We start from the raw sequence: 14,543 nt of genomic DNA, 5'->3' as shown, positions 1-14,543 counted from the left end.
TCGCGCTGCGTCTCTTATTGGAGGGATCCAATTTTCCGTTTTCATTTGGAATTCCCTCTTGACGGAGATTCCCACCCGGAGATTGTGGACTGCAACTCCCAGCATCCCCAGCTGCAATGGCCTTTGGCTGGGGATTATGGGAGCTGTAGTCCACCACATCTGGGAATCCCTCCTAGAGGGAGCACAGTAGTAGTAGTAGTGATGTGTTTGAGTAAACCAAAGTAACTCCATTTTACATAGAATACCAAAGCATCTCCAAGTTTGCTTAGAAAACCTAATTCTAACTTAAAGCAACCCCAGCCCAGCTCAGGCCAGCTCAAGGACACGGCCTCACATGATTATCTCTCTCTACTAAATTGTATCTAAAGAAACTTGGTTCTCACCATTCTTTGCTGACAGTTAATAAAACAGGATGTAACCAAATAAGGAGTGATCACCAGATGAACAATGAATCATTTGCATGCGTACTAGATACTAAGTCCACCATTTTACTGCCACGTATACTATGTCAGCATCATTCAGATTGTCTGTATAAATGTAAGATGCACCTATAACCAATTTGTATTCAATGTGGAGCGTGAGCCCCATTGTCTACCTGCTTCTGCAGAGCATTAAACCAAGCCTCTAATTGATTCCCACTGTGTCTGTTTGATTGGCTTAAGGCGGACCCAGGGACAAACTGAATTCACATCAGTAGTAGCAGTAGTAATAGAGTGCACTGCAGGCAGCTGACGGAGGCTCCTCGGGCCGGAGTCCGGGACGAGCCTGCCTTGCCTGGCGCTCTTCCTGTGGCGCCTCCTCCTGCTCCCTGCAATACCTGACGAACAGCCGGGCTCGTTAGGGAAAGGGCCGGTTCAAATCTTGCCTAGCCTCCGGCGGGAGCGGCGGCCATGGCAGCCTCCTTGCAGAGGCAAGGCTGCTCTGGTTTCTGAGCAGAGGGAGCGCCGGATCGGAGAGCAAGCCTGGCTGGTCCCCTGAGCTAAGCAGGGTCCGCCCTGGTTGCCTATGAATAGGAGACTGGAAGTGTGAGCACTGCAAGAGACTCCCCCGCCCCGCAGGGGATGGAGCTGCCGCTCAGTCTGGGAAGAGCATCGAGGAGCTTCCAGGTTGCGTCCCTTCATCCGCGGCTTCCCTGCGCTCCTGTGAGCTTCGCTGGCTGCCAGTTTGCTTCGGGTCCAGATTCGTGGTGCCGGTATCCTGTGGCCTTCGTGGCGCAGGCGGGGGTTGCTTGGGTAGGTGCCCCCCCCGCCCCGACCTCCTATCAAATCTTCCCTCTCATTGGGACAACTTCTCGCAAGTGCTGTAGAAGTAGTAGTGATGGCGGAGAGCGCTTTGTGTTTGCCCCAAGATTGTGGAGCCGTCTGCTGGATCCTGCAGCAGATCTTCTCAAGTGGGCCTCGAGAGCCTCTTTATTAGGAGAGGAGAGCCGGTCTGGTGGTAGCAAGCCTGACTTGTCCCCTTAGCTAAGCAGGGTCTGCCCTGGTTGCATTTGAATGGGAGACTGGAAGTGTGAGCACTGGAAGATATTTCCCTTCAGGGGACGGAGCCACTCTGGGAAGAGCAGAAGGTTCCAAGTTCCCTCCCTGGCAGCATCTCCAAGATAGGGCTGAGAGAGATTCCTGTCTGCAGCCTTGGAGAAGCCGCTGCCAGTCTGTGAAGACAATACTGAGCTAGATAGACCACCAAAGGTCTGACTCAGTAGATGGCAGTGTCCTATATTCCTAGGCTCGGAGCTGCCAAGGAGAAGGCCCTCCCCAAATGGTCACAAAGTGGGGAGGTGGTCCTCCCCGCCCGGTGCCTTGAAGGCTGCAGCTTCTCCCCTGCAGCAGGGCAGTCCTGCCTTTGTGCTGCATGGGACACAGCCCAGTGGACCTGGGCGCCTTGCCCCCGCCCCCAGCCTCTCTCTCACCCGCAGATGCAGTTGACCTTAGCAGCCCTTCTTCACCAGATCCATCACTGCAAGGGGTGGCAGCCCTGGAGACGATTCCATGGCAAACACCCCCCTTAAACTATTCAGGGTTTAACACCGCAAGGCATTTTTAGTCCTCCTGAGGGCTTTATGAAGCAAACCAAGGCAGCAGCAGCAGAGCTCACCCCAAACCCCTCCACTGCTGTTTTAAGGCACGGTCTGTGCTGCAACGTGCTGTCCTCCTGATGAGGGCGGCATATTAAATAAATAAATGATGCAGAAGGGCTCAGCCAGACTTGAGAAGGGGAGGCTGAGCCGCCCTTTGGCCCGTGAGCTTTTGCATGGGCAGAGGGGAAAAGTGCACGATGCCGTTTCTATGCTGTGACGACACACGTATGTGACACAGCAAAAGGAGGAGCACCTTCGTCCTGCTGGAGAGGCCGGGGCAAATCTTCTGTGCCTCTTAGGCCTGGGCTAGGGGAAGAGCACGGAGCTCTGGCCCCACTTCAGCCTCGGGGCCCTAAAGCGACACACAGAATGAGGCCACACAGCCCAAGCTTGGTTTAAGACAGTTTATTTGTCTCAAGAGCTCCACGTCCTCAAGGTGCAAGGGGATGGCTGTGGGTCTCTGGGCGCCCAACCACAGGCCGATGCTTCTCACTTAATGTACTCGCCAAAATAAAAGCACCAAAAGATCGAGACCCCGGAGGGAGGGAGAGGACGACAAGTTATCCGCCGTGGCTGTGCGTGGAAGTGCTGGGCTGCAGGAGGCGGCCTGTAGTGTGTGTGTTTTTTGCGGGGGGGGGGGGGAGGAGACCCTCATGGACAGGTGCCCCCGCCAGCTCTGGCTCCTTCCCCACCCAGCCTTCTGAGGCAGGAGCCCGAGATGAGGCATGGATCCAGTGCTCACACCAGTGTGCAACTCTGCCAACGTGCTTGAAGCAGAGGGGTCTGGAAGCTTTTCATCCATGCCCCCGCCACTCCCCCAAACCCTAACAGGCAGGTGAACGCACTCCCCTCCATTCCCCTCCCTGCTTTCAATCAGCTAACTTGGGGGCAGGCTGTGAGGCCAAACCCAAGGAGCAGAGGGGGAGGCTACCTGCCCCGTCCCCCACAAGATGTTAAAGCTGAAACGAAAGGAAAGCCTGGCCCGAGACCCAGGAGCAGCAGGACCCTGTCCATCACGGAGGGAGGGGTGGAGTGGTCACCTGAAGCAGAACACCTGCTGGGGGGCGGGCAGGACGCAGGCACACAAAACACAGGCTGAGGAGAGAGTCAGTAGTGCCAGGAGGGGCTGCAGCAAAATGGCCACCTGGAGGGCGGGAGGCGGGCAGGGGGAGGCGGGCAGGGCGGGGAAGAGCCGGCTTAGGAGATGAGGCGTGTGTGGAGCTTGTGCAGCTGCTCTGGGGTGAGGACCAGCCTGTGCACCTGGCCGTGGCCCGGCTGGCAGGGGAAGGTCACTTTGCCCAGGTAGACCGTGTCCTCCTTCTGCTCCTCTCTGGCCTGGAGGGGAAAGGAGGGCAGGCAGGGCGTCAGGGGCAGGCAGGCTGCTCCGCTGCCCCGAGCACCACCCTGGGGGCAGCCAAGGAGGCCTCCCTCTGCTGCGGGCCTCACCTTCAGGAAGGGCACGGATGGGAAGGTGCCAAAGTCAGTGGGGACGTTGGCTCCAGGGTGCTGGAGGACCGTCTCCTTCATGACTTCATCCTGCCGGAGGGGGAACAAGGTGCTCAGTGCCGTCCGGCCCAAGGCCCATGACCCTGCTCCCTAAGGAGACCCCCTTCCTTGGGCAAGGCAAGGCTGGATCCAAGATGGCTGGCTGCTACTACAGGAAGAAAAGCAGGAGGGCGCCGAGGCGGAGGCCACACAGGGAGGGCCGCCAGTGGGCCCAGCGCCGTGTCCAGACAGGCCAGTGCCCACCCCCACCCCACCCCGTGGTGCCCCCTGCAAAGAGCTGTGGCAGAGCTCCTTCTAGGGCAGAGAGCAGCCAGAGGACTCCCGCATTACCCTCAATTTGTCGATCGTTTCACTCAGCGATTTCAGGCGGGTGGCTTGCTCAAGGAGCTGGGCTGCTGGGCTGGCGGCTGCAGGGGGGAGAAGCACAGCCGTGAGAGGCCGAGGAGACAAGGCACCGGCCGAGGGCCCCCTCCAGCCACACCTCTTCTGGCGGGGGCGAGACTGTGGCGCCCTGCTCCCCCCTCCCAGCCCTACCTGTCCTCTGCCGCGTGATGTCCACCACCTTGGCGCTGGCACTCATCTGGTGGAGGGTCTCCAGCAGCTGGCTCGTCTTGCGGTACAGGGAGCCGGAGACCACTGCCTCCCCTTGCCTATCCTTGGGGAGCAAGAGCTTGGGAACCCGCAGAGGGGGCAGCGATGCCAGCTCCTTCCTCATCTCAGCTCCCTGCAGAGGGAAGACCAGAGACCGAGGCCGGCTCAGCTGTCCACTTCACACCCCCTCCCTGGGCCCGCCTCAGGGCACCTGGGCACCCCCTCCCTGCTCTGGACGGTTCGGAACGGAACGGAGGGGAAGCCCCAGGCTCCTCTCGCTGGTGCCCCCCTTGCCCCCAATCCCACCCACACACTTCCTGCCATCCTCTCCAAGGAGGGCCAGGGACAACATCTGATTGCGGAGGCCAAGGAGCAGCATTCAGGAACCCTCTGGAGTGCGCGTGGAGCGGGGCAGGTCCTAGGGGGAGAAGGTCTGCAGGGAGGTCGGGGTGCCTGAGCCTTCCCAAGAACCACGCCCTGCCTCTCGAAAGGAGGAGAAGGTGGGGGGGGTGGCCTCTGGCAGCAGGCCCTGGAGCTCCCCGGGGCAGCCAGGGCCACAGCCAGGCTCCGCTGCCCAGCACTCCAGAGGCTCCCCTCTGCCGCCAGGAGCTCCTGCCCCACCTCCGAGAGAGCTCCTGCCTCCCAGCCAGCCACGGCCCTTCTGCTCCCCTCCGGCACCTCCAGCCCGCCTCACCTTGAGCCGGTTGTTCTCGTTCTTGAGGTGCTTGATGGAGCGCTGCATGGCGTCAATCTGCTGCAGGAGCAGAGGGGAATCCTTCACCTGGACCGGGCCCGAGCCCCCCATCACCAGCGGTCCAGCACCCACACCTGCCCAGGAGAGGAAGGCGGACGGGGGCGCCATGAGAAGGGGAGGGGCTTGCCAGGACGCCCGGATGTGCCACAGGCAGGCGCCCCCCCGCCCTCTGCCCCACCAGGCGGGCTCTCCAGCCTGCCCAGAAGTGCCCGTGAACGAGAGGCCTGCGTGCTGCTGGCAGGGCCCACAGGAGGCCAGGAGAACCTCACAGGGACCGGGGCGGGTGCCCTCGTGGGCCAGCACCTCGCCTGGCCTCGGCCCACTTGTGGCCCACCCCCTCCGCTACGCTGCCAGCAGCCCCACGAGCTCCCCCCTGGCCCCAAAGGCCGTCTCGGCAGGACTCCCTGCCTCCCCACCCGACAAGCCCTCGGGCCCTGCACGGCCACTGTACCTCTCTGCTGCTCCTCTGCAGGGGAAGCATAGGAGGAAAGAAGGGGAAGGAGGCGCAGGGTCAGAAGGGAGGCCCAGGGACGGGGCGGAAGCAAGGAGGAGCGGCCTGGGCCAGCTGCCCCACCGGCTCCCGTTGTTAGAGCAGCAGCAGCACCACCCCCACCCCCCCAAGGCTCCCCCACGAGCCAGAAGGACCCACGGCCATCCCAGTGGGGCAGGCCCTTCCCACGGCCTTCTTGGCCCCTGTGCACACTTTCCACAACGCTCCCCGCCCCCCTTGTCCAGTGGCCCTTCTGGAAAAACATCAGCCCACAACTGGAGTGCGGGCTTGGCATGGGCAGGCCACAGAGCCGCAGAACAGCTGGGAGAAGCAGCAGCAAACTGGTAGCCTGCAGCTCACCACAAACCCAGGGCCCGATCCATGCACACGTGACTGGCCCAGTCACCCAAGCCTGGCGAGCAAAGCGGCTGTTCTTCAGGAGATGGACAAGCAAGCCCAGCTCGAAGCAAGAGGACTCCGTTCTGCATGGATGGGGCTGGGTCCAACCTTTACCCTTTTTGCACCCCACTGCTGACTGACCTGCGTTTTGTGTGGGCCATGGCAGGGCTCCCAGAGCCTCTGCTTAAAGCCCACCACTCCCCAGATGGTTCTTCCAGCCAGAAGCATCGCCAGCTGGGCTAGGCAGCCCAGCCCCCTGGGGCATGGCCCAGCAGCAAGCAGGGGCTCTGCCTGCCGCCCCCAGGCCCAGTCGCTCCCTCCGGGGCCTTTCCAAGAGCAACGCCATGGGGCCATGGCGCGGGTCCCCCAGGCTGAACTTCACAACCTTCGGGTGTGCCCCTCTGATGACAGTGCCGCACTCTGGACCAGGGTGGCTGAATGCGCATTGCAGGTCTGGGCACCAGCCTCTGAATTTGGAGATTCGGGGGTGGTTTGTGCTTAAACAGGGTTGGCTTTCACTGAATGTGAGAATCACGCCCCCCCCCCCCCCAAGGCAGACTGTTGCTACTGAGGCCAAAGACAGCAGAGTGACTCTCGCTCTGCGCCTGCCTGGGGAGGAGGGACCTGACGCAAGAGTCCCATCCCTGGTGTTTCCACAGGACCCCCAAGCAGCAGGGCTGGGCCTGGAGCTTCGGCTCCCCCCACCCCCAGCTGTGCTGCAACACCGAAGGAGCAGGTGAAGGAGCCCCTCAGGGCTGTCTGGGGAGGCACTGCAAACTCCTTAAGCCACACACCCCCAATTTGCGACTCTCCCCTTGCTGTGCTGCCCTGTCCCATTCCCCCCGCCTGCACCAAACGGGACTGCCCAGAACATCCACGCCGATTGCGGAGTGTGTCCCCCCCAACTCCGGCAGGCTCCCCTTCCCCGGTCCCAGCTCTGCCGCCTGCCTCCCACTTGCCCCCCTCCCCAGCCCCAGGACGAGGAAGCTGCGCCCAGGCCGCGCTCTCACCTCCCGTGATGCCGGAGATGACCGAGGCGATGCCGGTGGCCGGGGCCCCCCTCAGGCCCTCGATGGTGCGCTTGGACTGGGAGCTGAGCCGCTGCTTCAGCTCCAGCTTCTCCGCCTCCAGCTGGTCAATGTCCGCTTGGAGAGCATCCATCGTCTCCTCAAACTCCCTGCCGGGGAGGGGAAAGAGGGAGCGAGCGTGTCCTCCGGAGCCAAGGCCACCGAGCGGGAGGAGGCGCAAGGCCCTCGGCCCGCTTGGGGGGCCAGCTCTGCTCTTGCCCGGGGCAAGGGGGCCCCTGCTGGGAGAGAGCCACCGCGCCCAGCTCCCTCCCCACCCTGACCCTTTCTGGGATCGCAAGAGGCCGCCTCCCCAGGGGCAGCTCTTTGCCATGAGCCACGAGCACAGCTCAAGGGCCAGGCCGGGGGCAGAGGAGGGAGAGCTGCCCCTGGTGCCGGCCGCAGAGGGGTTCCCCAGACTGCACAGCAGTCACTGGCCAGGGGCTTCGGCGACGCTCTGGGGCTCAAGTGGAGAAACAGACTCGGACTGGAAGGGCCGCCCTGAGGAAGGGGGAGCCTGCAGGCCCCTTGCAAGCCCCTCGCTGTCATCCCTGGAGCGCAGCTGTGGCCGGAGACGGGACTGCCCTCTCCTCCACTTCGGCCTCAGGAGGGGCCGGAGGACGGGGCCTCCTCGGGCGCCCAAGCCTGTGGAGCCAGAAGCCCCGGCCGTGCCCAGCCCCTCCTCACTTCTCCTTCTTCTTCAGCAGAGCCTGGGTCTCGTCCAGCTTGGTCTGGATCTTCTCCACCCGCTCATCGGCATCCTTGGAGGCGCTGTCCAGCTTCTTCTCCAGGAGGCTCAGGCGCACGTTGGCCTCGCTCAGTTCCTCGCCCTGCGCAGCGAAAGGGGCAGCAGAGCAAGCTGGCGGCCGCTCTCCAGCCAGGCTCCGTCTCCCTGGCGAGCCGGATGGCACCCCCCAGCCCTGCCCCTCCGGGGGGGCCTCCTTCCTTCGCTGCCTTTCTAGGGCGAGAGGCAGCCCCCACCCCTGCCAGAAGTGTCCCACGACCAGCAAAAAGGGCAGGCCGAGCAGACAAGCCAGCCCAGCAGCAGCAGCAGGAGGAGGAGGAGGAAACGCTCACCTTGATTTTGAGGGACTTCTTCAGCTCCTTGATGACCGTCTCCCGGTCCTCCAGTTTGAGCCCCAGGCCCTCTGCATCCGTGATCTCTGCCCGCAAGGCGGCTGCTCGCAGCTCCACAGGGGGAGGGGACTGGAAAAGGGGGCCCATGTCAGCTTGCTCTGACTCGCCGGCAGAGGGGGGGCTGCCCCTCCCCAAGCCATGGAAAGGCAGGAGAGGAGAGGGCTTGGGCGCTGGGTGGGGGGGCACTGTGTGGACCACCCGCCGCTGCCACCGAACACCCGCCCAGCCACATCGCCTCTCCCCGGCACGTGCTGGGCTCCAGCCGGCAGGCCCGCTCACCTTGCTCTGGGGCTTGTCAGCATCATATTCGCCCTCCTGCATGGCTGTGGCCATCTTGTTCATCGTGGCAATGAGGATGTTGCAGGACTGCCGCAGGCACTCATAGGGGTTGACGCCTTGGGAGCCGTAGATCTGGAAGGGAACCAGGCAGGTCCTGGGGTGGGGGGCACGCACTTGGCACAATGGGGCTTGCCCCACCAAGGAACTACAAGGGCGCTCTCTGTGCTCCAAGCATAAGCAGCGGCTGGGGGTGGCAGCCCAGTTTGGGGCAGGTCATGGAAGTCTCGGCCCCCGGGAATCCAGAAACCGCCCGGCTTGTGCGGTGGCCTCTCTCGGACGGCAAGTGGGAGGCGAGGCCGTGCCCCCCCCAGCCCCAAGGCCGCCTCTCCTCCAATGCCACCTAGAATCTCCCTCTAGTGGCAGCAGGGATCAGGGCCATTCAACTGCACACCACAGCCAAGAGGCCCCCACCAGCAGCCCCTCTGCGACCCTCCCGGGCAAGGAGCCACCCGGCAGGCCGAGCGTCCCAGGCGCCACCCTGCAGCTGGCCACCCCTAGGCAGAGTCAGGCGGAAGGCAGCTGCTCCTCACCTGCTCGCTGGCTTTGAAGGCCAGCTCCTCCAGCTTCAGCGCCTGCAGGCCCTCGTTCTCAGTCAGTGGGGCGATCATCTGGGCGCCGGCGGCCGCCACTTCCTGCAGCACGGCCACCACCCAGGTCAGGTGCTTGCGGCAATCCAGCAGCGTGTCCGAGACCTGAGAGAGCGAGTGAGGCAGGCCAGGATCAGCCCCGCAGCTGCTGCTCCCACCCGCCCCCCTGGACACCTGCCAGGAGGAGCAGCCGCCGCCCAAGGCCCCACAGCGCGCCCGGCTGCCCACCTGCTGTCCAAAGCCCAGAGCTGCAGGGATGCCGGGGGCGTCGGTGCCTGGCATGCGGCGCCGGATCTTCTTGCAGAACTGCCGGATGTCGCTGCAGGAGGTCTCCAGGTCCTTGAGGAGGATGGCCCAGTCGGAGGCCTCCTGCCCCGTCTGCAGCAACACACAGGGGAGCGTCAGCCACCCCTTCGCGACGGGCCCCAGCAGCCTCCCAAGGGGCCGCCCGCCGGCCCTCCCCAGCACTCACCTGCAGGAAGGACCGCAGCCGGCCCACCTCCACACTCATGCAGTCCAAGGCACTCTGGGTAAACTGCAGGCAAGCACAGAGACACTCGGCACGGCACAGAGGGGCCAGGAGCCACCGCAGTGGCAGGGCGGAGGCGGCTGCTGGGAGATTCCAGGCCCTGGCCTGGAGGGTGCTGCCCACTCCCCTCCTCCCCGCAAGGCCCGTGTCCCGCCTCTTCACTCCTTCCCAGTGGGGCGGCCATGCCGGCCAAAGGGCAGCCGGTCCCCTCCGTCCCAGGCGACCCCTGCTCCTGGCCAAGAGGGAGAGCGGGGCCCCAGAGAGGCCTGGCAGCGCCGCGGAGCAGGCCCTCACCTTGATGTGGTCCGCCAGCTGCATCGTGCAGTCCTCGGCTTGCTCCGCCAGGTGGATGCTGTACAGGTGCTAGAGGGGAGAGGAGGAGGAGGAGGAGGAGGAGGGGAGGGCAGCACCATGCCTCGGCCACTGGACAGCAGCACGGGAGGGCCTGGCTGCAGCCTCCCGCTTTGCTTGCCCCACCAGAGATTCGGAGGGAGCTGCCTGCCAAGGGGCAGCCAGGGCGGCCCCCTTGGCCCCCCCACCCACCCTCCCCAGCCAGCCAGCCACGCTCCAGCCCACCTGGTAATACTTGATGGCTTTGGTCAGAGGCTCCACGTTGACCGTCTCATCCAGCTGGTCCTTGTGCAGCAGCTCGATCAGGAAGTCCAGGGAGCGCTCGTGCACGCTCAGCTCGGGGTAGAGCAGCCCCACTTTCTTGTAGACCTCCACGCTGCACTTGTTCAGGGCCCTGGGAGCGGGGAGGCACAGAAGGCATGAGGCCAAGCCAGGAGGTGGGGGGGGGCATGAACAGCCGCAGGCCCCTCCCTCCCGGGCGCCCACTGCCAGAGGTACTCACTGCTCGTATTTGTGCAGCGTGGCTTGCAGCAGGCTGAGGGAATACACCAGCCCAGCAGCAAAGCTCAGCTGCTCCCCTGGTGCCCCCCGGAGGCCCGCTCGCTCCGCACAGTTCTCATTCAGCTCAAATTTCTCCTGGGCCTGCTTGCTGATGAGCTCAGCCTGTTGCAGAGAGGGAAGGAGCCAGGGGTCAGAGGCTGCCCTCCAGACGACGCTCGGGGGCCATGCTCGGCACCTGGCTGGAGAGTGGCACGCCCCTCCCCAAGGGCCCAGAGCCCACCCACTCTTGGCCCCAGTCCTGTGCAGGCAAGGCTAGTCCCAGGCCCTTCTCCTTGGGGCTGGGCCAGGACTGCAGCAGGCTGCAGGGAGCTGCCCGTTCAGAGGGCTCTGGGACAGTCGGAGACGACCGGGACCCGGCCGGGACCCAGCCGGGGAGACTCTGCATGCCACGATCGGCAAGAGGGCTGCTTCTCGGGCTTGGCATCTTGACCGACTACCCCGCTCCGAATAAGAGTGTGCCTCTGCCCCGCAAGCCACTTTGGGGCCCGGTCCTGGCTAGAAAGCAGGAATCCTCTGCCTGGAGGTGCCCTCCGCCTGCCTACCTTGCAGATGAGCCGTGGGATGAGGAGCAGCACCAGGACGCAGTCGTGGTCCCCACCGTGGCGCAGGAAGCTGTCCGGCATGAAGGAGGTGAGCAGGGAGACGTGCCGGTTGGCCTGCTGCACCTCCATCTGACGCAGCTCCATCTCAATGGCCTGCCAGGGACGGGGGAGCCAGGTCAGAGGAACTCCCGGAGGGAAGGGACACACAGGAAGGAACCCCAAGCCCGACTCTTCCCCCAAACGCTCCCTCCCACCATGGAGGGCCTGGGGCATCCCACCGCTTGTGCCAGCCAACCTCCGCCCACCCCCTGAAGGCCCTTCCCAATGCCCCCCCCACTCAAGGCTGCCCCCCCCCTCCGGCTCCAGGCCCATGAGCAGCTTGTCCCAACGAGCCGGGGGAGGGGGGGTGCCAGAGGAGGCGCAGCTGCTTCCGCTTCCTGGGGGCGGCTCAGGCTGCTCCCCTCTCTTGCCCCAGCATTCCTGGGAGCAGAGCTGCCTGCAGGCTGACCTTTCCTCAATGTGTGGTTAACCGCACAGCTCTACCTGATGAGTGGCCAGCCTGCAGGCAGCTCTGCTCCCATGAACACTGGGGTGGGGCGAGAAAGCGAGGAGCCAACGGAGCTGCCGGGAGCGGGAGCAGCAGTGCCCCCCCCCCCCGCTTGGACAAGCTGCTCCTGCCTGGAGTTCACATGAAACGGGGAGCAGTTCCCAGAGACGACCCAGCAGTCTTCAGAGCTCAGCAGCCCACCCAAGAGTCCTCCTCCCTGGAAGCCGCGCTGCTCACAGGGCAAGCCCCACGCCAAGCCCACGTCCGCAGCACCCACCTCCCTGCAGAGCCAAGAACTATGCTGGCCTGGGCAACCCCTCGAGATGCACAGACGTGTTGACTGCACAGAAAGAGAGGCACCTGGGGAGGGAGAGGGCGATCCATGCCCCACCGGCTTTCCTAGCAAACCTGACCTGACCGTATTTACCTGAACAGAAGACAACTCCAAATGTAAGGTGACCCCTTAAAAACAGAGGCTAAATAGAGCTTACAGCTATTCACCCAACTGAAACAGGACTCTGAATTTAAGAAGGTTCTCCAATTTCTAACATCAAACAACTTGGGGAAAACCTGGTCTTGGATCCAGGTAAATATAGGACTTTACTACTCAAAGAATACATGTGTGTTTTAATTCTTGGCAGATGAAATGGGGCTGTTTGGTGTCTTTATGACATTTAAAAGCATACACGCCTTCCTCGTTTTCAAATGAACCACCTATCTGAGAAGGCACTGCCAGAGCTGGGAAAATAGGAATAAACGTTGAAAATGAACCATTCCTTTTGCTGAAGACAACGTGGACGCTTCCTGTCGCCAGAGAGGCCTGAATCCAAAGGAGGCCACCCAGCCACTCCAGGAGGGTTTTGGCTTCCGCTTCCCCCAGAGCAGATCTCACTTCTGGGCAAACCTCTTTTGAACTGGGGGCATTGAAGGCGGTTTGCAACCAGGGGTGGGGTCTGCTGGTCAGAGGGAAGAAACCCGAGCCTTACGTTCGTGCCACTTGAGGGAGGCAGCGGAAGATTCGGAGGCAAAGGAGAAGCGAGAGGATCCCTGGCCTTGTGCCCCCCTGCGGGAGGAGGAGCAGCAGCAGGGCTGGCAGACTCCCAGACCGGCAACTTCTGAAAGTGCTTTTCTGACCTCAAGCCCTACGTGCATTCACAACACAGAGCCAGGCCTGGGGTGAGATGCACAGACCACGTGACACTGGTCCTTCACAAGCCACCCTGCTTATCAGTCGCCTTCGGGGTGCGGTTCAAGAAGCTGGTGAGGACTTTCAAAGTTCTCCACACTTGGGACCAAGGGACCTGAAGCGCCACCTTTGCTCCTATGAACCTGCCATGTCTCCAAGACCTCACAGGGAGGGCATCCTGCGTGCGCTGCAGTCTCCGGAGGGCCATCGGAGGGCCACGTGCTGAAGTCTGCAGTGGCCCCCTCACTCCCCTCCTCTCTCTGAGCCTTCCAGCACCTCTGAAAAATGCAGCGGCTCCAGCAAGCTTCCCTTCCTTGCAACTGGGTTGAGGAACCAAGGCCTTGAGAGGCTCTGAAGCTCTCTCGTGTCCTGGCCGCTTTCCAGATTAACCCCTCATCTGCGAAGTCTGCTTCCCTACTTCCTGAGCTGCGACACGGCAGTCCCCACGCTGTCACAGGGTGCCGTTCACATTTCGGATGCCTGGATTCGGATTTTATCGCTGCAATTTAGTGCTATAATGTCGTATGTCTGTTGCAAAAACGTAGCTGTATTTTCCCGTTGTAGATTCTGGGATCGTTTTCAGTTCGATCCTGCCAAGCCGAAGCATTTCGCTACGGTTGTAGCAGGTAATCTGGAAAGTGCCCTGGTGCGTTTTTGTATTGCCACTTGTTCTCTTGTTACTGGGTTCTTATGATACTTCTGCACGCCACTGAGCAAAAAGGCAGGATATACGTTAAAAAAAGAAAATGTGTGTGCGCGCCAGAGGGAAGGTACTCTGTGACAACCCAGTCAACTCAGCAGTGCCTCCACCACTTAATACTGCCACCTTCGGATGGAAGATATTTGCAGCGGCGTTAACTGGTGGTAACAATACTTTTTTTTTTTTTTAAGCGGCACTGAAGAACATTTTGCTCATTCTTATAAGGGAAAAAGCTCTTCTAAAATATGTTCAGCTCCCCCACTCCAAAAGGCAATCGTCTCCTCCCGCCCCGAATCTCCCTGCCCGTGCCCGTCTCCTCCCCTGCCTCCCCACCGGACACATGCGAAGCAGCAGCAGCAGCAGCAGCCCCCTACCCTGTCTCAGGAGCCATGAAGGCGGGGGGGGGGGAGCAAGCCTGGGGGCTGCCCCTGCTCGGGTGGGGCGGCCCGAGGGCCCGGCGGCTCCCTCTACCTTGGCGTGGGCTTTCGTCTCTGCAAACTTGATCTTGAAGTCGAACATCTCTGGCGGAGGCTGTTGCTGCCGCTCCACAGAAGCCTCTTGCTGGCTCATCAGCTCCCTGTTGACATCCTGAGAGAGAGAGAGAGAGAGCCGGAGTCAGCCCTGCCAAGGAAGAGCACAGCAAGGGGCAACGGGGGAAGCGGCCATAAGCGGCACCTGGGAGGGCAAATGAGTCAAACCCACGGTGGGGGGGGGGGGCGGGCACCGCTGCAGGGCACTTACCTGGCTGGCACCCTCCTCTCCCATGCAGCCTCTTGGGAAAAGAGGGAAGGGCGCGGAGAGGCAGCAGGGGCTGGCTCCGGTGTATATGGAGCCATGGCAAAGCCTCGATCCGCACAACAGCCCCAAGCGGGGGGGGGGAGCGGCAGCGCCCCCTGCCCCCACCCCCTCACAAGCGCCTACTTCCGGTTTGGGTTACAAGGCACCACGGGCAGCCACAAAGCCCACGCCGATCCAGCTGACTGGCTTGAAATACGCTGCCCTCTGGAGCCGAGGTTTGAAGCAAGTTACAGTCTGCAGTTTAGTGCAAGCAAGCGTGTGAGAATAAGCCGAGCCAGGACATCATGGCCACTCCTGGTTTATTGTAACCTGAGTCGGAAACCAACAGAAGCAGACGCTCGTGTGGGCCTGAGGGGAGGGGAGCAGCCGCACCCGGAGCCCAGCT

General features: G+C 62.5%; 1 protein-coding gene across 8 annotated transcripts in view; it reads right to left on the bottom strand.

The window, feature by feature from the left end:
• Positions 1-2,467: 2,467 nt before the first annotated feature.
• The window catches only part of DCTN1 (dynactin subunit 1), a 70,688-nt gene continuing 58,612 nt past the window's right edge, over positions 2,468-14,543 (bottom strand). For 6 of the 8 annotated variants that reach the window (XM_053254554.1, XM_053254558.1, XM_053254559.1 and 3 more), the window contains 18 exons: positions 13,832-13,948; positions 10,928-11,080; positions 10,327-10,487; positions 10,050-10,218; positions 9,768-9,836; positions 9,417-9,479; positions 9,173-9,322; positions 8,888-9,049; positions 8,298-8,429; positions 7,959-8,087; positions 7,569-7,711; positions 6,828-6,994; positions 5,380-5,394; positions 4,869-5,002; positions 4,118-4,307; positions 3,914-3,990; positions 3,524-3,613; positions 2,468-3,412 (listed from right to left, as the gene is read on the bottom strand). In XM_053254554.1, coding sequence (XP_053110529.1) covers positions 3,275-3,412; positions 3,524-3,613; positions 3,914-3,990; positions 4,118-4,307; positions 4,869-5,002; positions 5,380-5,394; positions 6,828-6,994; positions 7,569-7,711; positions 7,959-8,087; positions 8,298-8,429; positions 8,888-9,049; positions 9,173-9,322; positions 9,417-9,479; positions 9,768-9,836; positions 10,050-10,218; positions 10,327-10,487; positions 10,928-11,080; positions 13,832-13,948 — 2,259 coding nt within the window. In that variant the 3' untranslated portion in view covers positions 2,468-3,274. The remainder of the gene's footprint in view (positions 3,413-3,523; positions 3,614-3,913; positions 3,991-4,117; positions 4,308-4,868; positions 5,003-5,379; positions 5,395-6,827; positions 6,995-7,568; positions 7,712-7,958; positions 8,088-8,297; positions 8,430-8,887; positions 9,050-9,172; positions 9,323-9,416; positions 9,480-9,767; positions 9,837-10,049; positions 10,219-10,326; positions 10,488-10,927; positions 11,081-13,831; positions 13,949-14,543) is intronic. The other 2 variants (XM_053254552.1, XM_053254556.1) reach the window with 1 other exon arrangement.

Source organism: Hemicordylus capensis, chromosome 5 (genome assembly GCF_027244095.1).
Source record: "Hemicordylus capensis ecotype Gifberg chromosome 5, rHemCap1.1.pri, whole genome shotgun sequence".
NCBI lineage: Eukaryota > Metazoa > Chordata > Lepidosauria > Squamata > Cordylidae > Hemicordylus > Hemicordylus capensis.
Note: the sequence above shows the minus strand (reverse complement) of the source record. Positions and strands in the feature narration are given on the sequence as shown.